This window comes from Papio anubis, chromosome 12 (genome assembly GCF_008728515.1).
Source record: "Papio anubis isolate 15944 chromosome 12, Panubis1.0, whole genome shotgun sequence".
Taxonomy (NCBI): domain Eukaryota; kingdom Metazoa; phylum Chordata; class Mammalia; order Primates; family Cercopithecidae; genus Papio; species Papio anubis.
In genome coordinates, this window is record NC_044987.1 from 94901036 (window position 1) to 94927803 (window position 26768).

A 26768-nucleotide genomic window follows, 5' to 3' on the forward strand; every position below is an offset into this window, starting at 1 on the left:
GACAGCCTGAGCTCACCCTGGGCTCCACTAATCTGCTAGTGTAGTCGTTTATTTATTTATTGTGGAAAAATATATATAACAAAAAATTACCTTTCAAATAGTTTTTTTGTTTGGTTGGTTGGTTGGGTTTTTTGTTTGTTTGTTTGTTTGAGACAGAGTCTCACTCTGTTGCCCAGGCTGGAGAGCAGTGGTGCAATCTCGGCTCACTGCAAGCTCCACCTCCCGGGTTCACACCATTCTCCTGCCTCAGCCTCCCGCGTAGCTGGGACTACAAGTGCCCACCACCACGCCCAGCTAATTTTTTGTATTTGTAGTAGAGACAGGGTTTCACACTGTGTTAGCCAGGATGGTCTTGATCTCCTGACCTCACCCACCCGCCTTGGCCTCCCAAAGTGCTAGGATTACAGGCGTGAGCCACCACGCCCGGCCTCAAATCGTTTTTAAGTGCATGGTTCAGTGGCATAAGTACATTCATACTATTGTGCAACCATCACCACCATCTATCTCCAGAACTTTTCACTATTCCACATTGAAACTCTGTACCCATCAAATAATAACTCCCATTCCACCTTCTCCTGGCCCCCGGCAATTACCATCCCACTTTCTGTCTACATGAATTTGACTATTCTAAGTACCTCACGTAAGTGGAATGACAGAACATTTGTCTTTTTGTGTCTGGCTTCTTTCACTTAGCATAAGGTCTTAAAGTTCATCTGTGTTATAGCATGTATCAGAATATCCTTTATTTTTAAGGCTGAATAATATTCCATTGTAGGTGTAAACTACATCCAGTTTACCAATGGACATTTGGGTGGTTTCCACCTTTTGGCTATTGGGAATAATGCTGCTATGAACGTTGATGTAAAAATATCTACTCAAGTCCCTGCTTTCAATTCTTTTGTGTATATACCCAGAAATTGAATTGCTAGATCAAATGGTAATTCTATGTTCAATTTTTGGGGGAACCATGCCTGTGTATCCTTAAACCTCTGTGTATCATAGAACCTCTCTGAACCTCATCTGTAAAACAGGGATAATAATAGAAATGCCATTTCAGGGTGGTCTGAGAATTAATGCACATAAAGCCTTTGACTCAAAGACTGGACACATTAATAAATGTTCACTAAGTGTTTGCTTGATGTTTAATCTCTTCGTCCTCTGAATTGAGGGACTCATACTAAAATAATCTCTAAAGTCACTCTCAGCTCCTAAACTCCATGATCCCATCATTAAATTATTTTCCTGTTGGGGATGCCAGGAGCTCTCAGAGTATATATTAGGGGAACACCCTCTTCATGATCCCCACAAAAATCCACCCCTGCCAAGAAGGCCCAATTTTCCTAGCTTTCTCCTGGGAATTTGCCAACACATCCCAGTGTAATCTAACATCTAATTTTTCTTGACACGCCTCCGTTGCTTTCTTTCCACGTTTCCTTTCTTAGCTGGCTTTTTCCTGCCCACTGAATATCTGCACTTCAAGTTATCTTCCCTGGTTGCATTTATGTTCATTCCCCACAAGTTAGTGTCTGTTGGAAGCAACACTTATGAAGTTCTCCAGATTAAGTTTTCATTCCCAAGAGTCCCATATTTTAAATGAGGTTTTCCTCTTCGGCAGAATCACACTGGCAGAGCTACTGCAATTTGGTGAAGTCAGTGGAGTTGGGCTTCTCCCCCGCTTCTGTTTATGTTGGGTTATCACTTGGCCTCGTGTTTGGATTCTCATCCTCCCAACATGTGTCACATGCCGGTGAGCAACAACGCTCTCCCGTACCATCCCCATGGATGTTTACAATTCAGCAAATACTCTTTTTAGAAAAGTTAATTAGAGGAAATATGCTTCCAAGTTTTTCTCGACTGGGGCCAGATTCAGCATCCCAGCAGGGAGTGGACTCCCTTCACTGCTTGAAGAAATATTTTCCTTCTCCACGCGATTCCTCTGTCTTCCCTCGAAATGTGAGTAAAACATTCAACAACTAAAATATCCTCGCTAAATACATGAAGCTGCGCTCTGGTTCAGGCAGCAGTTTAGCCACCAACAAACTGTGCATCCTCCCTGAAGCTTTTTCACAGCCAAAGGTAAAAGAGGTTCTCAGGTCAGAAATAAATGGATTTTTCAGATTCTGGGCTAGGAAAAAGAGGCAGCTCAGGTGTTTTTATTTTTATTTTTTTAAAACTTTTATGACTTTGAAGAGCCTCACCTGCCATGTAATAAAAAAGGAAGCAGGGGAACACTGATGTAACCCTGAGGAATCGAATCCACTGAGCCCTGGCACTCTGAGAAGAACCAGGTCCTCTAGAGCTGGTCCACTGACACCATGCCCAAAGGCGAAGATGAAGTAGGGAGGTGCCTTAATGCAAAGTCACCCACTTACCCTTGGTGTAAGGATTGCCAGCCCTTACGAAGGGTTCCTTCTTCCTTTATTATTGTCTTTGGGCTGCTCCAGACACCATGGAGGCAAAATTCAAATGAAACACTCACCATCTTTATTGTAAATCATTAAGCAACATCCTACCTGGGCAGGCAGGCTCTAGGTAGATGGAAAGTTTGACCAAAATGAAGGGCAGGGGGGTTTGTGTATCTCAGTTTTTTGCTGATCATGAAGGGATGTGCCCATGGCTGATTTCCCTTCTATGCAGGCTATTGCATTTAGCATCCTCCCCACCCCACCTGGCCTGTTTCATTCTCAGGAACTTGCCAGCTACTTGCGGCGGCAGAGCACCCAGCTCTCAGGTAGAGTTCAGGTGACAGGTAACCAGCACAGAAGGGAAGCAGCGAAGGCTCACACATAGCTTGCCCCTATTTAGAGCTGCCCCATTTGGTCATATCTGTACATCTCAGCCTGCCCTCACCTCACCTCATGAGGTCTCACCTTACCCCTGGGCTATAGAAGGACAGATGTTCCTATGACGTTCCCATTTCCCTGCCTACCAGCAAGCGGGCTGTCATAAGACAAGCCTGCCATTCCCTCACTTCTGCCCTTAGCTGGATCTCCATGTCATGTACCAGCCTCATTTGTCCCCAGAAGCCCATTTGACCTGGGGATTGTGGCTTAGAAAATGACATATGAAAACCAAAGAAGCCAGAGCTCCTTCAAAACAAACCCTGTGCATCCCCAGAAACAATCTGCACTTTTAACCTTGGCTTTTTTCTTATTTCTCACTCTCATCAGAAAGGGAGTGTGTCTATATATGCTGAGTGAGTCAATCTCCTGTGCTTGGATATGCTCTGAAGGGGTATGGCTGTAGGATTTCGTGAAGCAACATTCACCAGAACACCAAGCAAGCCCCGCTTGCTTGCTTGCTTTCTTGCTTGCTTGCTTGCTTGCTTTTCTTTCTTTCTTTTCTTTCTCTCTCTCTCTCCCCTTCCTTCCTTCCTTCTCTCTCTGTCTTTCCTTTTCTTTCTTTTTCTTTTTCGTTTTCTTTCCCTCTCTTCCTTCTTTCCTGCTCACCTCTGAGGGAGCCCTTTCCAAGGGAAACTTAGCTTTTGCAAGTCAGAGCGGGCAACTCAGAATTGATTCCCTAAGGCAATTTGGTACTTTTAAAATGATAAAAAGAGCAAATAAAATAGGAGCTGGTCCGCTTTCCTGAGACAGTTCAGGCCCACGATTTGGGATGACAAAACCATGTCACAGTCTCAGGGAGGGCCACAGGAGCTCCAGCACCACCAGCCAAGTCCCCAAGATTATCACTGGAAAAGCACCCCCTTCCACCCCCCCGCCCACCCCAAACACACACACACACCACACCTCCTGAGACTCCCAGTCCTGCTCCCAGGCAGACCCCAGGAGGAAAAAGCTCCCTCCTAGGGTGTCCCGGACGCTACTCACAGTACCTCTTGGCAAGCACGAGATGAGAAGGAGCTGAAGAAAAGTGAGCCCCAACTGCGTCCAGCAACCCAGCTCCATCCTTGCCGCGGCTGGTGCCCGAGCGTCTGCTGGGGAGGGAGAGGAGGGACCTAGGGACGCCAGGGGCAGGCGGCTTTTACAGGGACCTCCCCGAACCCCAGCTGAGCGGGAGCTCGGGTTTCAGCTCGCCAGGCTCTCCCATCTTCATCTGAGGGGAACCACCTTCAGCTAGAGCGACGTCAGCCCAAACCTCTCCTCTCCGCTGCCTTAACCCTTGCGGGGCCCCGGGAGGTGTGGCCATTCCTGAAGCCCGGGGACTGCGGCTGCGAAGGAAGGTGCGGAGCAGGGAGGCCAGCCCAGGTCCAGGTGGGCTCCCAGTGTTGGATGCTGGGAGGAGGGGCCGCAGGACCCTGGGTGGGAGCGAAGGTACACAGGGCTGCGGGGCGCTCAGGTGAGGCCGGGAGGTCTTCCTACGCGAGGCTGAGACGGGAGCTGGCTGTGCCCGCTCTGACTGCACACGGGGAGCCTGATTAAAAGCCTGGCCTAAAGAGAAGGAGGAGTTGGTGATGGGAGGATAAAGGGAGCCTTCCTCCACTCCGCACTCAACACCCCTCGTTTATCTCCTTTCCTCTCCGTTTGCTCCAGGTGATCACAGTTTGGAAAGCTTATCTATAGGCTACTGGAAAAAGTTTTCCTCTTCCTGTGATCCATGGTGAATTCAGCAACATGAACAGCCCCTGCACACACGCCAGGCAGGGATGGAGAAGAACACATAAGAACCCTCACTGCCTCCACCGAGAGGGCTCAGCTTAGGGACAAGATAGCAAGTGACATCTCGAAGTGAGGAAGAAGGATGTTTTATAAGATAAAAGGTTACATTTTTTATAAACTTCTCCGTGCCAGGTACCTTACATGTATTAACTCAACTATTCGTCACAATAAACCTAGCCTCTGTATTTTCCAATTAGAGAAATGGAACCATTGAGGATTCAATAACTCATCTAAGGCCACACAGTTAGTGAGGGGCAGAGCCAGAGTTTGAACCCAGGTAGCTTAGGTCCACAGGCTGTATTGTAGTCTTAGCCACCAGGCTATAGAGCTTCTTACGATGCTGCATATGCAGAATTATATTTAACCATTTGAAATGGCTTGGCTGTGTCCCCACCCAAACCTCATCTTGACTTGTGGTTCCCATTATCCCCACGTGTCATGGGAAGGACCAGGTGGAGATAATTGAATCATGGGGACAGTTACCTCTAATAAAAGTTTTAATTTTATTTTCTAGATATTGGGGAGCCCTGGTGGTTTAGGAGTAGGGGGTGCTGAGCTCAAAGCAACGTCTCAGGAAGAGAAGTCACCCTGGACTATTGATGAAGGCCTGGAGTGAGGATTAAGAAATGGAAGTGGAAGGGAAAAGATAAGGGGAGAAACCTGAGGAATAGAATCTGTAAGGCTCAGGACAGATCAGAAGGTCAGGAGCCCTGACACAGGTGCTCCACTAGAAAGAATTTCTGAACTCCAACCCTGCTTCTGGGGGCCTATTGCAGTAAAGTGACTGGAAGCAAGAACTCAGCAGGCCTGTGTTCTAATTGTTGATTCCCCACTTACTGGCTGTGTGACCTTAAGCAAGTTAAGTAACTCTCTGAAACTCAGTCTTCACATCTGTAAAATGGAAAGAATAATCAAACCTCCTTTGTAGATCATTGGAAGAATTTAATAAGATTATGCATGTAAGGCCCATAGCACAGAGCCTGCCACATACTAAGTGCACAATAAATATTAATCATTATCTCTATTATCTGTCCTGAGACTGCCCCCAAGAACATCGCATGGGATGAGTCTTGTTCCTACACTCAACTTCCTATTGAGGTGAAATCAGTTTAAAATGAGCACCAAGAGTAGCCTTAAACAGGAGCAGAATACCAGAGGGCAGCATATACCTAAGAGGTAGAGGGCAGAGGTTAGAAGGGAAGTTCACCTTGTTGCTGGCCAACCAATACTGGTCCTTTGGTGATGGGATGGGGAAGAAGATGACTTAGTTTCCAAATAACTGTAGGCATAAGAGCCTCTTGGGCGTCTGTTTCAACTCCAGCTGACAGCACCACTTCCTTTTTCCTTTCATCTGCCGGGTCCCCATCTCCCACCCCCCACCACACACACCTTCCTGAGTCAGTAACAAGCAACCTCATCCCTACATGAATTGCATCCCCCTGACAGGATGGGGCTGTAGGTGATGAACCTGAAGGTTAGCAGCATATACCACCCCCAAATATGCCCCTTTGGCATAAGGATTATTTTGAGCTGAAAGCAGTTAAGAAGAAGTAGATACAAGAAGAGGTCTCCACCTCCCCCTCTCTACCAGGACAGACAGAAGTTAATCACTGGAGACAACCCTAGACCCTTATCAGCCCAGAAGAATCTACATAGCAAAACTTACTAAGTAGTCTTATCTCCCATTAGTACCCCCATTTATTTATCTTCCCATAATTTGCTACCCGTAGAAGCTCAAAGGCCTGTTTCGTTGTCTTGCCACTTCTCTGTGAATTTATTGTTCTTTTTTAAAATGCAATATAAACCCAAATTCTAACCATCCCTTTGAGTCACTCCTCACTAGGTACCTCCACGTGTAAGCACCATGCACAAGTTAATAAACTTTTGTTTGTTTTTCTCTTGTTAATCTGTTTTTTTGTTGTTTTTCTGTTTGTTTGCTTGTTTGTTTGTTTGTCATTCTAATTTACAGGGCCCCAGCCAAGGAATCTAAGATGGGTAGCAAGAAAGATTACTTTTCCTTCCCAACAAACCTGTTTGGCTACTTGCTAAGGAAGTCCCTGGTAGTAGGTCTTTACTTCTCTAGGTTCGAGGGTCTGGAAACAGAGGCCCTTATTCTGTTTCTGGAATCCCCTTCAAGAGTTGATTTGCCAGTTTGTTGTCACTAATTTGGGTTTGTAAATTTCCTAGAGCTGAGGAACCTGGAAAGAAACTCTTAAAAAGATGCTCTACAAAGGTGGAGGATGTATTTTTCTGGAGAAGTCAAAGCAGTAATCAGATATTACCTTGTTGAACTGCACAATAATCCCAGGGCTGGAAGAGAAAGAGGAGAACTGTTATTATGATACAGAAAAGTCAGTAGTTTACCAAGGACATTCAGCACTACACAAATTTCTATCTTCTACACAAGTTTACCTTTCTGTCCCCATTATGGTCAATTCTATTTTTCATATTGATAGAGTTTAGTATTGTTCTAAATCAAGGGTTCTTAATCTGGAAGCTCCTGGTTGAGATAGGGTTTTTTGAGGGACTTTGAATCTTCCAAAATCATATGCAAATTTTTGCCTGCAGGCTTTTGAATAAGAGGGAGCCATAGCCTTCTCATTTGAAAACTTGCAACTTTTTTAGAATCACTAATCTTCATAAGTTGAAATTTTAAAATGGACCAAATCTGAGATTTGGGGAAAGTGATTTTGTGAATATATACAGTCGTTGAGTCTAGGCTATAAACTGCACAATGGACATTTGGAGGGCCCTCTCACCTCCTCCTCACCTTTAAAAAAATATTTCTGACTTAAGAGCACTTGCTCTGGACTCTACTGACTAATGTTGAATGCAGATGGACCACTCGCTACCTGCATACACCTGGGCATATTATTTCACCTATGATGGCCTTGGTTTCCTCATCTGCTAAGTCTGAAGAACAGTACCTGTCCCCATAGGGCTAGAGTAAGGAGCTCAAAACAGTGCCTAAAATATACTAAGATCTCAGTAAATGTTAGCTATTTCTATGATGCTTATCTCCCCCTCTGCCCTCACCTCCTATCACTGCTTGCTTCAGAGGGGAATAAATCACAAGAAAGGCTGTGTATGAAAAAGACAAAGTGGCATGCTGGGACGTAGGGCATGATACCTGGAATTAAGAATTATCTACTAATAATCAGCATCAGGAATAAAAACAAATTGGCTCTAAAGATAGAGTCAGGCCACCCATTTAATTACAAGTCATAATACCCACCAATTTTCACCTGAAAGGATGAGGCACTCTAACAATACCTGTACCTTTTTCAGTGCCACCAGGGAGGCTGGTTGCATGTGAATCCATAGGGAGAAACAGAGAGGAGACTGTCTTTGTGAATTCTTACAGTTTCCTCAATCTCCCAGCTATCACTTCTGCAGATCAGCAGCTAAGAAGCAACCACACACTGGGAAAGCCAGAGGAAAGAGGGCAGAGGTGGAACTGGTCTGCAAACCTATAAGAGGCATCCCAGACTTCTGGTAATTAAGTTTGGTTTCCATTAGCTGTGCAAAACACCAAGTTCAAGTCAGCCAAGGCCAGAGATGGAGAAGGGCAGGACTGTGGAAAAGACAAAGGGCCCTTCCACTGGAGCCTGCTATAACTGGTCCCTTCATGGAAGTCTCCAGCCTTAATGAATCCCGGCTGTTCACCTACACAATGAGCAATCATGTTCTGCCTCAGGTCTGGCTCAGCTCCACTCCCTTCCACTGGGAGCCAGCAAGGGGGTAGGTACATCTGTGGTTCTTTCTCGGGCCACATTCTTCTGGCTCTATGTCATTCTTCACACAAATTGCTAAAAGCCGGCAAGCTTTTCTCCTTCATAGTTAATATGCTCCTGAATCACTTGGGGAAACCTGTTATTGACTTCTAAATGTATATTTATAAACTTCAATTTTTAAAAAAGTTGTCTGCTATGCAACTGAACTGCAAAGCCTTACAAAGAACACTGGCAAAAACGTTGACCACAGTCCAAGTGGCTAACTCAAAAACAGTTGAGTCATTTGGGTAGGGAAGAAAACAAAAAATAGAATAACTCCAAGAGAAGGTGATGGAGTACAGTGGCACACAAAAAAGTCACTGTGGTCAAAAGATCCCCACATGGATCAAGGCTCTACTATGTATGAACCTGGGCAAGTCCATCAGCCCTTCTGAGCTTCAGTGTCCTCATCCGTAAAAAGGGGGTAATGGCTACCTCTGAATTTTGGTAAGAAGACTACAATGATGCTGTTATACATAATAGGAGCTCAATCAATGTGTACTATTTTTTAATATTATAACTACTATAACTATCTATCTATCTATGAACACCTCATCCTGGAGTTTTTAAAAATAGGATGGAGAGAAGTGGCTTGACCTGAGAGGCACTGAAGAGGTTAGAAGGATGGGATCTGTGATTGATGATACGTGGAGGATAACAGTGAGAGAGAAGTCAAAGATGATTCCCAGTTTAATGACCATGTGGTGGTGGCTGGTGCATGGTGGTGTGCTGGAGGAGCCCCTTTGTTCTCTCTCTCTCTCTCGGATTACTCTGTCTGGGAGAATCTGGGAAAAACACTGTGGAGAGTCTTACATGGAGAGGAAGTGAAGCCTCTTGACAGTAGTCATATGAATGAGCTTGAGAACATATCCCCCAGTCCTTCAAATGACTGCAGCCCCAGCCAGCAACTTGGCTGCAACCTCATGAGAGACTCCTAGCCAGAACCACCCAGCTAGGCTGCTCCCAGATTCCTGACACTCAGAAACTGGGCAAGATAATGCATTTTATTGTTTTAAGCAACTAAATGTGTTAGTTCATTCAGGCTGCTGTAACAAAATACCATAAACTGGGTGACTTATAAACCACAGAAATGTATTTCTGTCAGTCCTCGAGGCTGGGAATTCCAAGGTCAAAGTCCCAGGAGATTTGTTGTCTGGTGAGGTCTCACTTTCTGGTTCATAGATGATGTGGTTCATAGATGATGTGGTTCACAGCTGAGTCCTCACATGGTGGAAGGGAAGAGCTCTGATCTCTTCAGTCCCCACTATGGTCTGAATGTTTATGTACCCTAAAAATGTGTTGAAACCTAATCCCAAATGTGGTGGTATTCAGAGGTGGGAACTTTAGGGTGTGATTAGGTCATGAGGGCAGAACCTTCATGAAGGAGATTAGTACTCTTATAAAAGAGGCCTGAGGGTGATTGTTTGCTCTTTCTGCAATGTTAGGACACAGCAAGAAGGCACCATCTATGAAGCAGAGAATGAGCCCTCACATGAAGCAGAGAATGAGCCCTCACTAGACACTGAGTCTGCTGACACTATGGTCTTGGACTTCCCAGCCTCCAGAACTGGGAGCAATGAATTTATCTTGTCTACAAATTCTCCAGTCTATTGTATTTTTCTTATAGCAGCCTGATTGTACTAAGACAGCCCCTTACGCATCTACCAATCCAATTCATGAGGTCTCCACCCTCATGATTAACCATCACCCAAAGGCCCCACCTCCTAACATTGTTATGATGTGAATTAGTGTTACATATATAAATTGGGGGATATCATAAACAATCAGGCATAGCACACAGAAATAAAATACAAATACAAAAGGTTTCTGGATTGGGCAACATGGGTTAGAGGAGAAACTAAAACCTTCTATATATCAGTAAACATGCAGCCAAATGAAAACTGCCAGCCCAACCATATTTAATGTAAATATACATTGTTGAGCCTAAGGACTCAACAATGAGAAATGTTTAAATAGAGTTAGATTATCACAGTGAGGAGGCTTCCCTGTGCATAACAACAAACCAAATTCATGTGGCTTAAATAACAAGGAATTTTATTATCTCATATAACAATGAGTCCACAGGTAGAACGGCTCCAGAGTTGTTTAATCCTGTGGCTCAACAACAATGTAAAATACCCAGGACCAAATTACCAAAAGATACCTACAGCATGCAAGCATTTATATAAAATCTCAGAACACACAAAAAATAGCATACATTATTTATAAATATAAGCACATATCATTAGACTACTAAAACATATAAAGAAATGACATTCTCTTCAAGATAGCAGTTACCATTGAGAAGGAAGGGTAGAGCAAAATATGGGATATGAAATTTTTAGTGAAAATTTAAAAGAAGCACAGGAGAAATTTGAAATAATTGAAGCAAAATATTAACATCTGTTTCATCTTTGAGATGAGTACATAGGTATCCGTTATTACCTAAGCTTTTTTAATATGCTTGGATTGTTTATAATTATATGTAAATTTTATAGTGCTATAGAGATGACATAAGGGGGGAACATGCAGGAAACTATTTTCAGATGGATAAAGAAAACAAGCATTTATCAATTTATTTCAGAAACCATTTTGAGTGTCTGCTATATGCCAGGCACTATTCTAGGCAGTGGGGATAACATGGTGAGCAAGATGAATGATTTCTGTTTTTATGGAGTTCATGTACTACCAGACAAAAGTATGCAATAAAAAAGGAAAACCAGATGATGATAGTGTTAGAAATGAAACAGAAGAATATGCTTGAAAGTGACTATTTTGTGGAATCAGAGCAGGCCTCTATGAGAAGGTGACATTTAAACTGAAAACCGAGGTGAACAAAAAAAAAAAAAGAAAGCCATCCGTGGGAGCCTCTGAGGAAAGATATTCTAGGCAGAGGAAACAGCTAATGTAAAAGGTCTGAGCTGGGAATGGGCTTAGTGTTCTTGCAGAGCACAAAGAAGGCCAGAGTAGCTGGCACCGAAGTACATCATCAACTCTTTAAACAAGAGAGAATACGAAAAGCGCCCGGAGAAAACGGGAGGATCAAGTGAGGCTTCATATCAGTGTAACTTTATCGTTTGGGTGTTAAAGAATCCTTTGAGAATTCAATAAAAAGGTATGGATTCTAGAAAAATATACATGCATTCTGATATTTGCTTACAGTTTCAGGATATGTGGGGACCCTCTCAAGCCTATCCAAAATGACCTAACTCCCACATTTGAGCAAAGGCCACATTCTTCCCAGGCAGCCCCCAGTCAATGAGGGTACAGAGAAAAAGCCTCTGAAAATGCCATCCTCTCCCCAAGATAGTAAATCAAAGACAATATCACATTCCAAGGGTATGGTTGGAGACTGTTGTCACCCCTAAAGATCTTAATGATGCAGTGTTGATAATCTCTTTCTTAGCTCCCTATCTCAACTTTATTCACCAGTCTAGTCCCTGCAGAATGTAGAATAATTGTAGATTACCACATGTTCAACAAAGTAGTAGATCCAATTATGGCTGCCTTATCATGCATGGTCTCACTGCTAGAGAAGATCATGTCAACTCAGGTGCGTGATACGCAGCCATTGAGTTTTTTCTATTGCAATCAGAGAAGAAAATTGGAAACAATTTTGTTCATGTGCAATGGACAATAACATACATTCACAGTGCTGTCCCAAGTGTATGTTAACTCTCCTGCAGTCATCACAATATAGTCACAAACAATCTGGAGTATCTGGACATCTTCCAGGGTAACACATTGATCCATTACTTCAGTAGCAGAGCAGGGAGAGTAAAAGGTGGCTAGCATACTGGAGGCCTTGGTGAAACAACTCACTTCTGATGGTAGGAGATAAACTTTATGTAGATGCATGAACATGGTGCATTGGTAAAATTGTTAGGGATCCAGTGATTAGAGGAACACTGAGAGATCCTGTTCAAAGTAAAGGATAAATTGCTGCATCTTGCATCCTCTATTACAAAGAATGAAGTAAAATGTCTGACATTGGTTGCCTCCAGAACCCCTCTTTGGGTTGGGTTCTGGAGACAATACATTTCACACCTCTCAACACCACTTCAACCCAGGAGACATAAAAGATAGCTAACTTTGCGTGGGGCCTGGAGCAAGAAAGGGATCTATAGTCAGTCCCGGCTGTAATGCAAGTAACTTGGCCACATGGAACATATGATCTGGCAGAAGATTTTATATTGGAGATGTCAATGGTGGGGGGGAATATGCATTATGGATCTTATGCAAGCCCCAATGGGAGAATCAACTTAAGCCCCTGATGTTCTGGACCAAGGTCATGCCATCTGTAGCACAGAATTCTATGCTTTTTGAAGAGCAAATACTGGAATGTTCCTGGACCCCAGTGGACATAGAACACTTGACTCTGGGGTATCAAGTGACACAAGTATGAAACTCTCCATCATGAACTGAGTTCTGTCAGACCCTCCAAGTCCTAAAGATACACAAACCCATAGCAATCTATCTTAAGATGGAAATGGTCCATCCAGAATCAAGCCCAAGCAGGACCAGAGGGAACAATCAAGCTTCATGATTGGAAACTCCAGACCCACATGCCATCCTCCATGACTGTCCAGTGCCCCTCTCCCAGCTTGCACTGTGGCCATATGGTTAGGGGAATTTCCAGTACAACTACCTGAAAAAGGGAACCCCACGCTTGGTTTACAGGTGGGATATCTTGGTAGTTGAGTGCAAGCTGAAGGTGGGTGGTGAGTACATCATAGCCACTTTCAAGAGTAGCTTTGAAAGACAGTGCTGAGAAAAGATCTTTCCAATGGGTGGAGCTTTGAGTGGTGTACCTTTTCATCTGCTTAGTGTGGAAGGAGAAGTGGCCTGAGGTGAGAATATATTTGTAGACTCATGGGCTGGGGTGAATGGCTTTGCTGGCTGATCAGAAGCCTGAAGTGAAATGGACTGAATAGTTGGAGGCAAGAAACTCTACAGTAGAGGCACGTGGATGGGCATATGGGAGTGGGTACCAAGCGTGACCAGAAAGCGTGACAGTGGTCAACAAGAAAGCCTCCACCATGGAAGAGGAATTGAGCAACCAAGTAGACAAAAATGGCTCATCCAGTTGACATTAGCCAGTGTTTGTCATCAGTCACCCAGGCCTGGCATGATGGGCACATAAATAGAATGGCCATAGTAGCACAGATAGAGGTGTTGCACAGGCCACAACAGCCTAGGCTGTAGCTTACCAAGGCCAATCTAACTAATGAAACCCCTGCATATTCAACCTCCCAATGCTGCTTCCCTGAGAAGGCACTATTCTGACCCACCAAGAATGAGACAGGGACTGGAGATTTTGCATTTCTAACAAGGTCCCAAGCCATGCCCCCAAAAAGGCTGGTCTGTGTACTAGTTTGAGGAGTGAGGACTTAAAGGAGCAGGAGTTACCCCTCCTCTGAGGTCATAGGTTGGAAAATTGACAGAGGAGAAAAAGCTCTTTCAATAGACTGTAAAGGAGAATCATGAGGATTTTTAGCAGCGAACACTTTTTCCTTTAAGCAGAAGCAGCAGCAGGGGACTGCTGGCCCTTGAGAACCGGCATCTATGGACTGGGGAGAATTTTCCAGGCAGGCTCCCTGGGAATGAAGGGGTTACTCTTTGCTAAGCAGCTTAGAGGTGAGCAGCATGAATTGTGTTGCATCTAAAGGGATTTAGGATTTGTAACAAAGTCTTCTCTTTCCCCTCTGCCCTGCTGGCTTGACCACAGGCCTTAAACTTTGCATCTTGAGTTTCCATGAGCCACAACAGCATCGTTATCTGAGGAAGTATGCTACTCTCTGAAGGGGGGCCCCCATAAATCCAAGCCCACACATGCTTCCCTTTGGGCTCTGCAAACCTGCTTTACCCTTTCTCCTTCACAGTGGGTCTCCCAGGGCCTCAGCACAACCATAAGTCAGACTGGACCAGGGCTGTGTTGACACCGGGCTCCTCATGGATGTCCCTGTGGTGAACTGGGCCAATTTACCTGTGATTTGGCTCTGGACTCTTTTTTTCTTATCATATTTCATTGGAAAATCTGATCTCATTTCAGGTTTGGGCTTCCAGTTCTGTTTTTGGTCAGGTGATCAGTGGAATGCAGCCAGGGAAATGTAAACAGTTAATGAAATCGAACAGGGCCCACACTTTCAGTGATATTTCATGTCTCCAACAAGTCTGCCTTTCCTATTTCCTCCACTGGGCTCTCCCTCCTGGGTATGGCCTGGGTCTGTTCTCCATCATCATGGTGAGCACTTCAGGGAAACACAGGTGTCTGCAGTCATCAGAAATTCAGATCCACCTGCTGGACCACGTGCATGCAGGAGGGCTACTGAAGGCCAATCTGCATGTGGTGGGTGGGGGGTGGGAGTTGCTGTCTAGCCATGAGTCCAGAGGACCCATAAATCATGCTGGTTTCCAGAGGCAAGGCGCTCTAATGGGAGTTAGGCGAGAGGCCCACCTGCGGCCAGGCGGCTGGATGCTATTAAGCAGTGGCCCCAGAAGGACTTGAAACTGGGCGTATTTGGCTCCTTCCACTCTGGAAGCAATTTACTGTTCCTGTCTGCCCTTTCTCTTATTGTGTCTCTCTGTACGTCTCTCTTTCTGCACACGTTTGTTTCTCATTTTCTTTCACATATTTGTCTCTCTCCCCTCTATTCTCCTCCTTTTCTCTCTCTCATTCTCTCTTCCCCCTTTCTTTTCCTTGGTTTCCCCTCTCCTCTCTTCTTTCTCACTCCTGACTTGCAGGGAAGAAAGACTCAAAAACATAAATGAGTCAGGCCTAACCATCATTACCCGGGAAGGGAGATTTTTGCACCCATGGCTGATGCAGGGACTGCTGCCTTGAGGAGGCATGGGAAATGGGCTGGGAGCTTCAAGGTAAAATTGAGAGTAGCCCATTTTTTCATTGTCCTCCACTTCCACTCCTTCCCCATTTTAACATCTGTTCACCCTTTTAGGAATCCCCAGGCCTCACCTCCAGGCTGCACCCAGGCTTGCCATCACACATAGTTGCTGCTGTCTCTGCTAGTGCTACAGGCTCCAGCTCCCTTCTCCAGCCCCTCTCCCATGCTCACTATTCCAAGTTCCTCAGGAATTGTCCCCCTTGACAAGAGATAGTTCCTCTAATAAAAGCATCTGCACTAAGTACCTAGTTCTAGTCCAAAGGAATGACTTCAGTGGAGGATGTTGCTGAGTCCAGGGTCTGCCATCAAGAGAGACATCTTGGGCAGGCTGGTTTTTCGTTTGTTTTTTTTCTTGTTTTTGTTTTTGTTTTGAGACGGAGTCTGGTTCTGTCGCCCATGCTGGAGTGCAGTGGCATGATCTCAGCTCACTGCAGCCTCCACCTCCCGGGCTGAATGGACTCTACTGCCTCAGCCTCCTGAGTAGCTGGGACTACAAGCACATGCCACCACATCCAGCTAATTTTTGTATTTTTAGTAGAGACGGGGTTTCACCATGTTGGCCAAACTGGTCTCGATTTCCTGACCTCAAATGATCCGCCCACCTCAGCTTCCCAAAGTGCTGGGATTACAGGCATGAGCCACCACACCCAGCCCAGGCTGGCTTTGGTCTGTCCCTGAAGTCACACCACATGGAGTCACCCAGCCTGGTGACAACTTGCTGGCATCAGCATCAGTGCACCCTTCCAAGTCTCAGTGGCCTGAAGAAAATATCAGTGATATATGTAAGTTCCCTCAAACTCCCTGAGGTACCAAGAGAAGCAAGGCTAGAACTCAGATCTCCATCTTAGCTATCTACTCTGGAAAAATCAACCTTCCTCTCTGGGCCTCAGCTTCCTGCTCTGTAAAGTGAAGGGTTAAGCTCTGTGATCTCTAAAGTCCACTAAGCTTCTAACATCAGTGGGTTTATTCTACATAAAACTGAGTTTCTCAGGTCTCTCTGACCTGTGGGTAGCACTGGTCACCTATCACAGCCATTCCCACACTTCACTGGCTCTTTCTCCCATAGGATCCTAGAGAACATCAACTCCCCATGAGATCTCAGTCTCTGCATCCCAGCGTCCCTTGGAAGTGTCTCTCAGGTGCTCATAAGCCAACAAGTCACCATTAGACACAATGCATCCAGTTGCAGCCACTGGATTTTTCTCTTCTCCCACCTCACCCACCTATGTTGCCTGCATCTGAAGTCCCCCAGGAGTTAACAATGCTTGCCTCCCAGTGGCCGTGGATGCCAGTCCATCACAAGAATGCCAGTGTCCACGGCAAGGGTGCTACCTACCACTGCTCCCACAGCTGCTCCAAGTGCCAGCAGGCTGCTGTGGTCCATTCAGAAGTGAGGAGATTGTCCCTCTCCCCTCAGCATCACATGGGGTCACCCAGACCTTCAAAAGGGCCTCCTTGTGCCCTCAAGGGTCACAGAGACTCTTGTGTAAACAGTTTCTCATTCTTTCCTTTAGGAGCCTCCTTTCCACCAGACTCAAATGCATGGCTAACTTCAAGAGCTCCTCCCCATCCCCTGGTTCCTCCCAGTTAAGGGTGGGAGAGCTGTCCTGCAAATCACCTCCTGATCCCCGCCAGCTTCCCGCCACTGCTTCTACAGACATGAATTCCATTTTAGGCTCAAGTTGAGACATCCCCACTGTCCCAAGCAACTCTCAGTATGCCAGACCACAAGAGCAGGTAAAAATAAAGAATTATCTTCTCCAATTCTTCCTCCCAATGTATTCTAGAAGCAGACCTGGGTCTCCAAAGAATGCCTGTGACAAAGAGTATTGCTGGTGATTTTTAAAACTCTGTGCTGGCTGACAAAGAAGAATCAAATTGATGACGGAGTAAAATAATATACTGTTAAAAAAAAAAAAAAAAAGTGCTTTCTAGTGACCATTGCAGGGGGCCTGGAGGCAAAAATATAGGCTCAATGCTCAGTCTGGAAAATCCACCACTCTATTTTTAGAACCAATGAAAAGAGCCTTGTATGAGGACAAGGCACAATAACAGCTATTTTTCTCCCTCTAAGAATGAGGATTAACAAGTGGTTATTAAGAGTCTGGATCCAGGATTCTGAGTGAAGAAACCTGGAATCTAAGCATGACTCTATGATCCGTGCTCCCTGCCTGTGACACAGAGAGCGCAAGTCAGACCACATACTCCTGTAAGGGAGACATCCATTCAATAATCGTTGACTCAATTTCAACCAAGACAAGGCATATGACCAGAAGCCCAGACCTAGGCTAAGGGACCAGGGAAGGCTTCCTGGAAGAAGTGTGGCCAGAGCTGAGTGTTAAAGGATGAAGAAGAATTGATGGAATATTAATAGATGGAGTGATACATTAGTGTTCCAGGCGCAGGTGGAAGTGACACTTGCCAAGGCAGGCTGGGCAGGAATGTAGTGTATGTGGCAACTGAAAAAAGACCAGAGTAAACCGAAGCCCAGAGATCAAAAGGAGTATTTTATGAGCGAAGGCTGATAAGGTAAGCAGTTCTCTGTTAAGGACTTTGTCTTTAACTTAAGGGATGGTCACCAGCCTCCAAGATGGTGTCTCATAATTTTGGCCTCCTGGTTGTCATGAACTTTGCATGATCCCCTCCCGCAGTGTACCAGGGTTGGTATGTGTGACCCATCACAGATGGGAGTAGTGACTGCAAATCCCTCCTGAGATTAGGTTATGAAAGACACTGCTGTCTCCATCTGCACTCCCTACTGGATCACGTGCCCTGTGGGAAGTCATGTCCTGAGCAGCCCCGAGGACAGGCTCCCAGGCAAGGAACGAAAGCTTCCTGAAAACAACCATCTGAGTAAGCTGCTGGAGAGAAAAAAACTGTTTTCCCTCTGCCCATCTTAGATTCATTCGCTGGCTGGGCTCTGCAAATTACACTGATAAAAGTCAGATAAACAAGAGAAAAACAAGCAGAATTGCATTAACATGTGCATGACACATACACATGGGAACACCCAGTGAGTAACTCAAAGGGGTGGCTAGAACTTGGGCTTATATTGCATCTTAATAAAAGAACTATACAGTTTTAGAGAAGTGGTAAGACAAAGGGAAAAGACTTTGAGCTTTTACAGGTGGCAAATTATGGAAAGGCAAATACATGTGGGCGCTAATGGAAGAGAAGGACTCATTGGTAAGGTTTTTTAATGAAGATTCCTGTGGTGCCCTCTCTGGGCTTATAAGGGTCTAGTGTTGTCTCTTGTGACTAATTTCTGTCCTTCCTGGTAGGGAGAAGAGAGAGGGCACCTTTACAAACTCACACCGTGTTTTAGGCAAATAGAGGGAGGGCAGAGAATTCTTCTTGGGTCTATCTTCTTTTTCTCCTTCGCTTCCAGCTCAAAATAATTCTTATACCAAAATGGCATATTTTGGGGTGGCATTTTCTGCTACCCTTCAGAGTCATCTTGGAAATGATGAAATCCAGCCCCAGTCAAGTCTTCAGAAACCACAGCCCCAGCTGACACCTTCACCGCAACCTGATGAGAGAACCATAGACCTAAGCTGCTCCCAGATCCCTGACCCTCAGAAACCATGTGAGATAATACATGTTGTTTTAAGATGCCATATCTTAGGGTAATTTGTTATGCAGCAATAGATAACTAATACGTAAGAGTAGCAACAGAATTAAACTTGCTGACTGTGACTTTGAACAAGCCACTTCACCTCTCTGGGCATCAGTTTCTCTCTTCACTTATAAACAGAGAGGAATGGGCTCAGGTAATAGAATGTTAGCCCAGGAAAGATTTTATATATAATCTAAGAAGGCCACAAGTCCCTGAGGGCAGAAGAGTGGGCATAGATGGGGACCCAGAATGACCCAAACTGCAAGGCAGCTGGGAGTGTAATGAAAACAAAAGCTTAATATTTACTGGTTACTCACCCTGTGCTAGGCATGGTGCATGCATTATCTCATGTAATTCTCCCATCTAGCCTCAGTTAGGCCCTGGATTGCCCCAATTTTACAGAAAAGAATGTGAGGCACAGAAACACTAAGTCAATGACAATCCCATCCTTCCATGCTTCTGAAAGTTGCAAATAAGTTGTTTGGGTCTAGAAGTAACTGCCACAAAACGCAAAGCAGAAATCACCTGCTCTTTTGCCATCCCCTTGGTTCCTCCCCAACACCACCCTCATCAGCATCCTCCAGGAAATCATCCTGACCAGACAATTATTAAAGTGGCCCCATTCTACCTCCTGGGTACAAATTCCAAATTTTCAACCCCAGCTGACCTGGGAGTTCGGAGGTGGGTGCCATAAATGGCAGTGGGATGTGGTGTCAGTGGTAGAAGCCAAACAGCAGCCACACAAGTGCCTTCCAATCATTCATTTCCTAACAAAACACTAAAAAGATGGCCATTGAAAATTTCTCCAGATTCATTGGAATTTGGGGTCTTTGTTCCCATGTCAGGAAACACATCAACCTGCCAATTCTGGTAACAGAGTCTATGATGATGCTCTTGGCTTTCATCATTGTTTTTGGCAAAAGCACTGCTAAGTGCTGCTTTATTTTTTTAGTTTTGGTCTCACTTTTCAGAGAAGATAAATCAACTGTAAAAGTGTGTTATGAAAACCAACTTGGCAAGCAGTCTCCTGGAGAGGAGCAGGGGTAGCTTTATTTTCCATTATCTCAGTGTAAAACAAATAGATTTCTCCTTCTTAGATGTTCCTGTAAGGTCATCAGGAGCACGTGATTTAAAACATGGCCCTTGGCCGACTCCAGTCCAGAGCATGATCTAATCAGGCCTGGAATTCTCAAAGAAGAAAGGAAGAGAAAAAACTTGGCCTCGTTTTGAGGATTTCAAAGTTATCTCAGTACAAGGAAGTTTTTCCTCTCTGCCGAAACCTCCTGAGAATCCTCCAAAGGAAACCTAATTCTCGACATGTTTTTAAGGTTCTCTGTCCTGTTAATAGTGAGTGAGGTTAAATCTGGGCAGACTGGGCCCTTGTCTTCATTCTTCTCCCAACAGGCTCAGACCTTTCTCAGCTTGATGGCTTTGCTTGGAATGTTAGGATTGAGCAATATTCGCAAAGTATTTAACCTATCTGAGCCCATATTTCCTCATCTGTATGGCTGCCATCAGAACCCATACTGAGATGTAATTATTTTTGTGAAAATTAAACAAGGTGATTGATGAGCACATCACCAGGCATGTCCCAACGAGTCATTTAATAGAGTAGCTATGGTGTGATCAAGGGTATAAGGACCACAGCTGGAGATGCTGCATTTGTATCCTGGTTCCATCACTTACCAGCCACAGGCAAATTACTTGACCTCTCTAAGCCACAGTTTTCTCATCTGCAAAAGGGGGTGATAATGGTATGTATCTGCTACCTCACAGGATTGTTAGACGGATGATATGAGATAATGCTTAGACTATGCCCAGAACATAATAGATAGTAAGTATGTGGCAGTTATTACTACTGTGACTTCAAAAAGGATGTCAAAAACAACCACAGCTACTATGACCAATGTGACCCCTCAAGTATTATTTAGGGTTCTTTGATTACTAAGCAAAGCAAATCATCTGTGTGTAACTTAAAAGAAAAGAAAATGTATTAGATGACTCTGAGAAAACTGAAAGAATCAAAAGCTAAATTGAATGGCCAAGGTTTGGAAAGAACCAGGAAGCAGAAGAGCCCCAGATACGTCAGCCACAGGAACTAATGATGGACTCTTTAGGGTGCTACTGTCAGGACCAGTCAGCTCCACCGGGGTGCCATCTTTGAGCCACTGGCCAAAGGAAGGTGTACACGCTGACATCCCAGCCAAGACCAGATCCAATCGGGAGGGATAATTATACAAAGGAAAGCCTAGTTGTTACCAAAAGCAGAGGCCAAAATACTGGGGAAGCAGAAACAACTGATGCCAGCCATAATTATGAATGCACCTACCACTATTCCTACTAATATTAATATTTATTATAATAATAATAGTTGTAGTAGTGCTCCTAGACCAAACCAAGGGTCAGGCTGCTTATTCTCACAGCCCAGTAACAAAAATGCAGATGAACTGGGAAAGAAGGGAGTTTATTTCTATAACCAGGTACAGGGAGAAGGCCTGGAAAATATCGCCAGACCAACCCAAAATTACAAAGTTTTCCAGAGTTTATATACCCTTCTAAGCTATATGTCTACATGTACGTGTGCATTCATCTAAAGACGTAAGTGATTAAATTTTTCTAATCTATAACTAAGATCTGAGTCCTGAACACCTTCCTCTGGAGCCTTAGTAAATTTACTTAATCCAAATATGTCCAGGTGCGGGGGTAATTACCTTTATCTAGTCTCCTGCTAAATCATGGAGGTTTGGGTAGTTCCTTTAGACCCCTAATAAGCTTCTTTGTGGAGGCCTAGGGAGTTTCTTCAGACCCCCAATAAGACATGTTTAATCTTAAACGACCCCTGTTAAGAATTCCTTCATTATCTTGTCATGCTTCAAAGCCCAGGAAAGGCCTAGGCAAAACTCCTGGTGGGCTTTTGTTACATTCCAGCCTTTGTATAGGAGCACTAGGCCTTTCAGCTTTTAATATTTAACTTAACCACTCAGTGCTGAAACAGTTGTTATGGAGGCCTGCCTGTTCAGCCTTTAGGGAGACCTGGCCTGCCACAGTAGTTGCTACTAATATTGCCACAGTATTCCCCCATTATCCTTGGGGAATATGTTCCAAGACCTCCAGTGGATGCCTGAAACTGTAGGTATTGAAGCCTATATATACACATACACATATGTATATATACACACATATACATATATACACACAGATATATATGTACACACACACTATATATATAATATATACTGTTTTTTCCTATACATTCAAACTTATGATAAAGTTTAATTTATAATAGGCACAGTAAGAAATTAATAATAATAATAAAGTAGAATATAATAATATAATGTAATAAAAGTTATGTGGGTATGGCATCTCTATCTCTCTCTCTTTCTGTCACTCTCTCAAAATATCTTATTGTACTATACCAGACAACTGAAACTGCAGAAAGAGAAGCCATGGTGATATGGTTTGGCCATGTCCCTGCCCAAATCTCATCTTGAATTGTAACTCCCATAATTCCCACGTGTTCTGGGAGGGTCCCGGTGGGAGATAATTGAATCATGGAGGTGGTTTCCCCCATACTGTTCTCATGGTAGCAAGTAAGTCTCATGAGATCTGATGATTTTATAAGGGGTTTCCCCTTGTGCTTGGTTTTCATTCTGCCTTGCCACCTCCATGTAAGACGTGCCTTTCGCCTTCTACCATGATTGTAAGGCATCCCCAGCCAAGTGGAACCATGAGTTCATGAAACCTCTTTTTCTTTATAAATGACCCAGTCTTGGGTATGTCTTTATCCACAGTATGAAAACAGATTAATACACATGGATAAGGGGGAACTACTGTATTAATTCAAGAAAGGGCAAAAACAACAATGTCAATGAATATCCAAGCCTGAACTTCATGAACGCTGTCATTCCTAGATAATCAGACTAGCCATCAGGCTGGCACCATTTTTTTTTTTTTTTTTTTTTTTTTGAGACAGAGTCTCACTCTGTCACCCAGACTGGAGTGCAGTGGCACAGTCTCGGCTCACTGCAACCTCCGCCTCCCAGGTTCAAGCGATTCTTCTGCCTCAACCTCCTGAGTAGCTGGGACTACAGGCACACACCACCACATCCAGCTAATTTTTTGTATTTTTAGTAGAGACAGGGTTTCACCATGTTGGCCAGACTGGTCTCAAACTGCTGACCTCATGATCCGCTCACCTCAGCCTCCCAAAGTGCTGGGATTACAGGTGTGAGCCACCGTGCCAGGCCCAGGCTGGGACCATTTTTATTTCTCTTTTGGAAAACCTATAGTTTTCCAAAATGCTTTTATCTTTTGGGAAAAGTATAATTTTCTTGTGATAAAATGAAGACCATCATTTCTTGTCTGCTTCCTAAATGTATGACACCATGCTAAACACTTGACATATTTTATCTCACTCACTGTATTGTGAGGTTGGCTCAGGAGAAAGAATTAACCATTGTTAAATAAAATGTAATGGAAACCATAAAAGTTAATGTTGAAGTCACAATAATTTTTATAATTGCTAATAATTAATACCAAGCTATGATCATTTTTAATTTTGCAATAAAGCTTCTTTATATAGTGAGTCAGTCATTCAATTCACCAGGACACACAATTAAATCCATGCAGCTACTTGCCCTGGATCACACTACACAGCGTCAGTTGCCTGTGTGAGAAGCAGTTCAATCAAAAATCGATGCCTGCAATTTGGAAAATCTGTCCTTGTGATGTATAAGGGGTGGAACAGGAGAAACAGATGTTCATTAGGCATCTAATGTTTGTTGAATTATTAAGTGATTCAATGCAAAGGACTTCTAGGTACTGTTACAACGTTTAAAAATTCTTTAGGATAATTGTACTGCCTCTTTTTAAGACAGCATCAACTTTCGGAAATTGAATTGCTGTTAGATTCTTTAGCTTAATCCTTTCAAGGCTCGTATTTGAAACCATTGTTTGTTGTCTGTCTTAATGGAGAGCAGATCTTTATGGGAAGGCAATGTAATATCCTCTGAGCTGGAAATCCATTGCTAGGGCTGTGAAAGCCTGGGCTTCTCTCAACAGCCATCACTTGGCCCTCTGAGTCTCCCTCTGGAACTCAATTTCAGCTGCCCCAGAGCACCACAGCCTATCTCTTTAGTATCAAATATTTTGAGAGAGATGCATTGTTCTTTTCATTATGAAGAATATGTGTAGAGCTATTAATATTAATATTGATATTTTTCCTAGCATAGTGATGCTTTTGCACTGACCTTTCTATCCTCCATCGACATTTCTGCTGTGTCCAGCAAGATACACTTGTGCTATCAGGAGTAAGGGGCAGAGTTCTTTGCAGAGCTAATTATGACTGGAAGGACTCGTTCATTGGCCCACCATGCTAGACATCCTAGCCTTCCTGGTCACACCCAGAGGAAGCTACAGGAGAAACGGGAGGCGACTCTGAGAGTACTCATAGGAAAAGACCACACAGGCCACCAGGAGAAATGTAATCATCTAGAGACCAACGGAACACGCTTCAGCAGGGGAGCTATGGAAAGTCTTATTGCATAATGGCATTGAAAGTACTTATTAAAGACAAAATTTCCAGAGCAGAGGAATTCTCTCCATCCTCCCTGGGGCTGCTCACTCAGTACTGAAGTGCTTCTCTTGGCCCCAAATCCCGTCTATGAACCTTAGGGCACAGAAAGAGGAAATGAGAGTGGAGTCCCTGGAAGCAAACTTATTCTATTTAATCATTTTGTAACAGTTTTAATCCTGTGCCTTTTCCCTTCATTTAGTACATCTCCTCCCACAGACAAATGATAGACGCCTGATCATTTAATTCACACTACAGTAGCTGGGGGTAAAAAAAAGAGCTAGAAGGACAGAACGGTGCCTAACTTGAAGGCAAAATAATACAAAAAATAACCAATCAGTGCTCACAGTTGGGCATTATGTACCAAGCAATGCAAATGCATAACTTGATTGGCCTATTAACCATCTTAAGAGGCAGTAACTAACCATCTTAAGGGGTAGTAAGTAACTTCTGCATTTTACAGAGGGAGAAATAGATGAAGCTCAAAGAAGCTATGATTTGATTTGTCCAAGGTAAACCCAGAAAAAAAAAAAACTGCCAGAGTTGAGACTCCTGCCTGGATGCCCCCACCTGGTGTCAGCATATCTCTGAATCATGTTAATAGAGCTGTGGTTCTCCATCCTAGCTACACATTAGAACCACCGGGACTGCTTTTTAAACTACAGAGGCCTGGATTCTTCCTATGAAAATTAAGTCAGAATTTTGGGCAGGGGGAAGCTGACTTTTTTTTTTTAAAGAGCCCAAAGTTGATTCTATGTGCAGCTGGGATTGAGAATCACTGAGACAGGGCACCCTATTGATGGAGGAGATCAGAATTAGTTCCCCTTACTTTCCTCGTGTCTACAATAAGACCACCGACAACCAGACCTTCTTCACTGCTCCTCTGCCCCATCGCAGGCCTGAGTGAAGCTGCTGCCTCTGCCCTGCTGAGCTAAGGAAAATGTCAGGCCAGAACTAGAAAGAAGACCCAGCTCCCCAGCCAAGAAACCAACAAATTTATCTCCACATCTGTCATGGGAAGTCAAGGGAAGATCAAAAAGGGGGCAGAAGGAATACGAAAGGGCACCAGATGAAATATGTGTTGGTCAGTCCAGAGGCCACTGGGGCACTGGAAGCAAAGATTAACCAGTTGGGGGAAAGGACTGATTCTGGAAAGGGCAAGGGAGGAGGAAGCTCTGGAGCCGAGCAGTGGTCTGGGGGCCAGGAGAGCGGGGTTCTCACCTACCACAGTGGTCTGAGAGATTTCAGACGTAGATGACCTCAGCCCAGCTACTCTAGGGTGAAAGGTGAGAAGTGTCTTTCCCAGTGGGCACAGCTAGATTGATTTTGGGGGGTTTTTTTGTTGTTGTTTTTTCTTTAGAATTGCAGTCCAGGCCTGACTGTTCATGCTAATGGAACGAGGCCATGTTGTACAGCAGTGGGATTTTTCAGGTTTTTTTAAATTTTAATTTAATTTTATTTCAAGTGCCAGGACACATATGCAGGATGTGCAGGTTTGTTACATAGATGAATATGTGCCATGGTGGTTTGCTGCACCTATCAACCCATCATCTAAATATTAAGCACCATAGCATTACTTATCCTGATGCTCTCCCTCCCCCTGCTCCCCTCCACAGGCCCCAGCGTGTGTTGTTCCCCTCCCTGTGTGCATGTGTTCTCATTCTTCACCTCCCACTTGTAAGTGAGAACATGTGGTGTTTGGTTTTCTGTTTCTGTGTTAGTTTGCTGAGTATGATGGCTTCCACCTCCATCCATGTTCCTACAAAGAACATGACCTCATTCCTTTTTATGGCTGCATAGTATTCCATGATGAATATGTACCACATTTGCTTTATCCAGTCTATCATTGATGAGCATTTGGGTTGATTCCACGTCTTTGCTATTGTGAATAGTGCTGCAGTGAACATATGCATGCATGTGTCTTTATAATAGAATGATTTATATTCCTTTGGTTATATACCCAGTAATGAGATTGCTAAGTCAAATGGTATTTCTGGTTCTAGGTCTTTGAGGAATCGCCACACTATCTTCCACACTGGTTGAACTAATTTATGTTCCCACCAACAGTGTAAAAGTGTTCCTATATCTCCACAGCCTCGCCAGCATTTGTTGTTTCTTGACTTTTTGATAATCGCCATTCTGACTGGCATGAGATGGTATCTTATTGCAGTTTTTATTTGCATTTCTCTAATCTCTAATGATCAGTGATGTTGAGCTTTTTTTCACATGTTTGTTGGCCGCATAGATGTCTTTTTATTGAGACTTGTCTATTCATGTCCTTTGCCCACT

At 44.1% G+C, this 26768-nt stretch overlaps 1 protein-coding gene across 2 annotated transcripts in view; it reads right to left on the reverse strand.

Annotated features, from left to right (window-relative positions):
• Positions 1 to 4626, reverse strand: part of PAMR1 (peptidase domain containing associated with muscle regeneration 1) — a 99471-nt gene extending 94845 nt beyond the window's left edge. Inside the window, exon 1 of one of the 2 annotated variants that reach the window (XM_031653424.1) lies at positions 3833 to 4626. In XM_031653424.1, the coding sequence (XP_031509284.1) occupies positions 3833 to 3905 (73 nt within the window). In that variant the 5' untranslated portion in view covers positions 3906 to 4626. The remainder of the gene's footprint in view (positions 1 to 3832) is intronic. The other variant, XM_003910032.5, reaches the window with a different exon arrangement.
• Positions 4627 to 26768: the final 22142 nt, after the last annotated feature.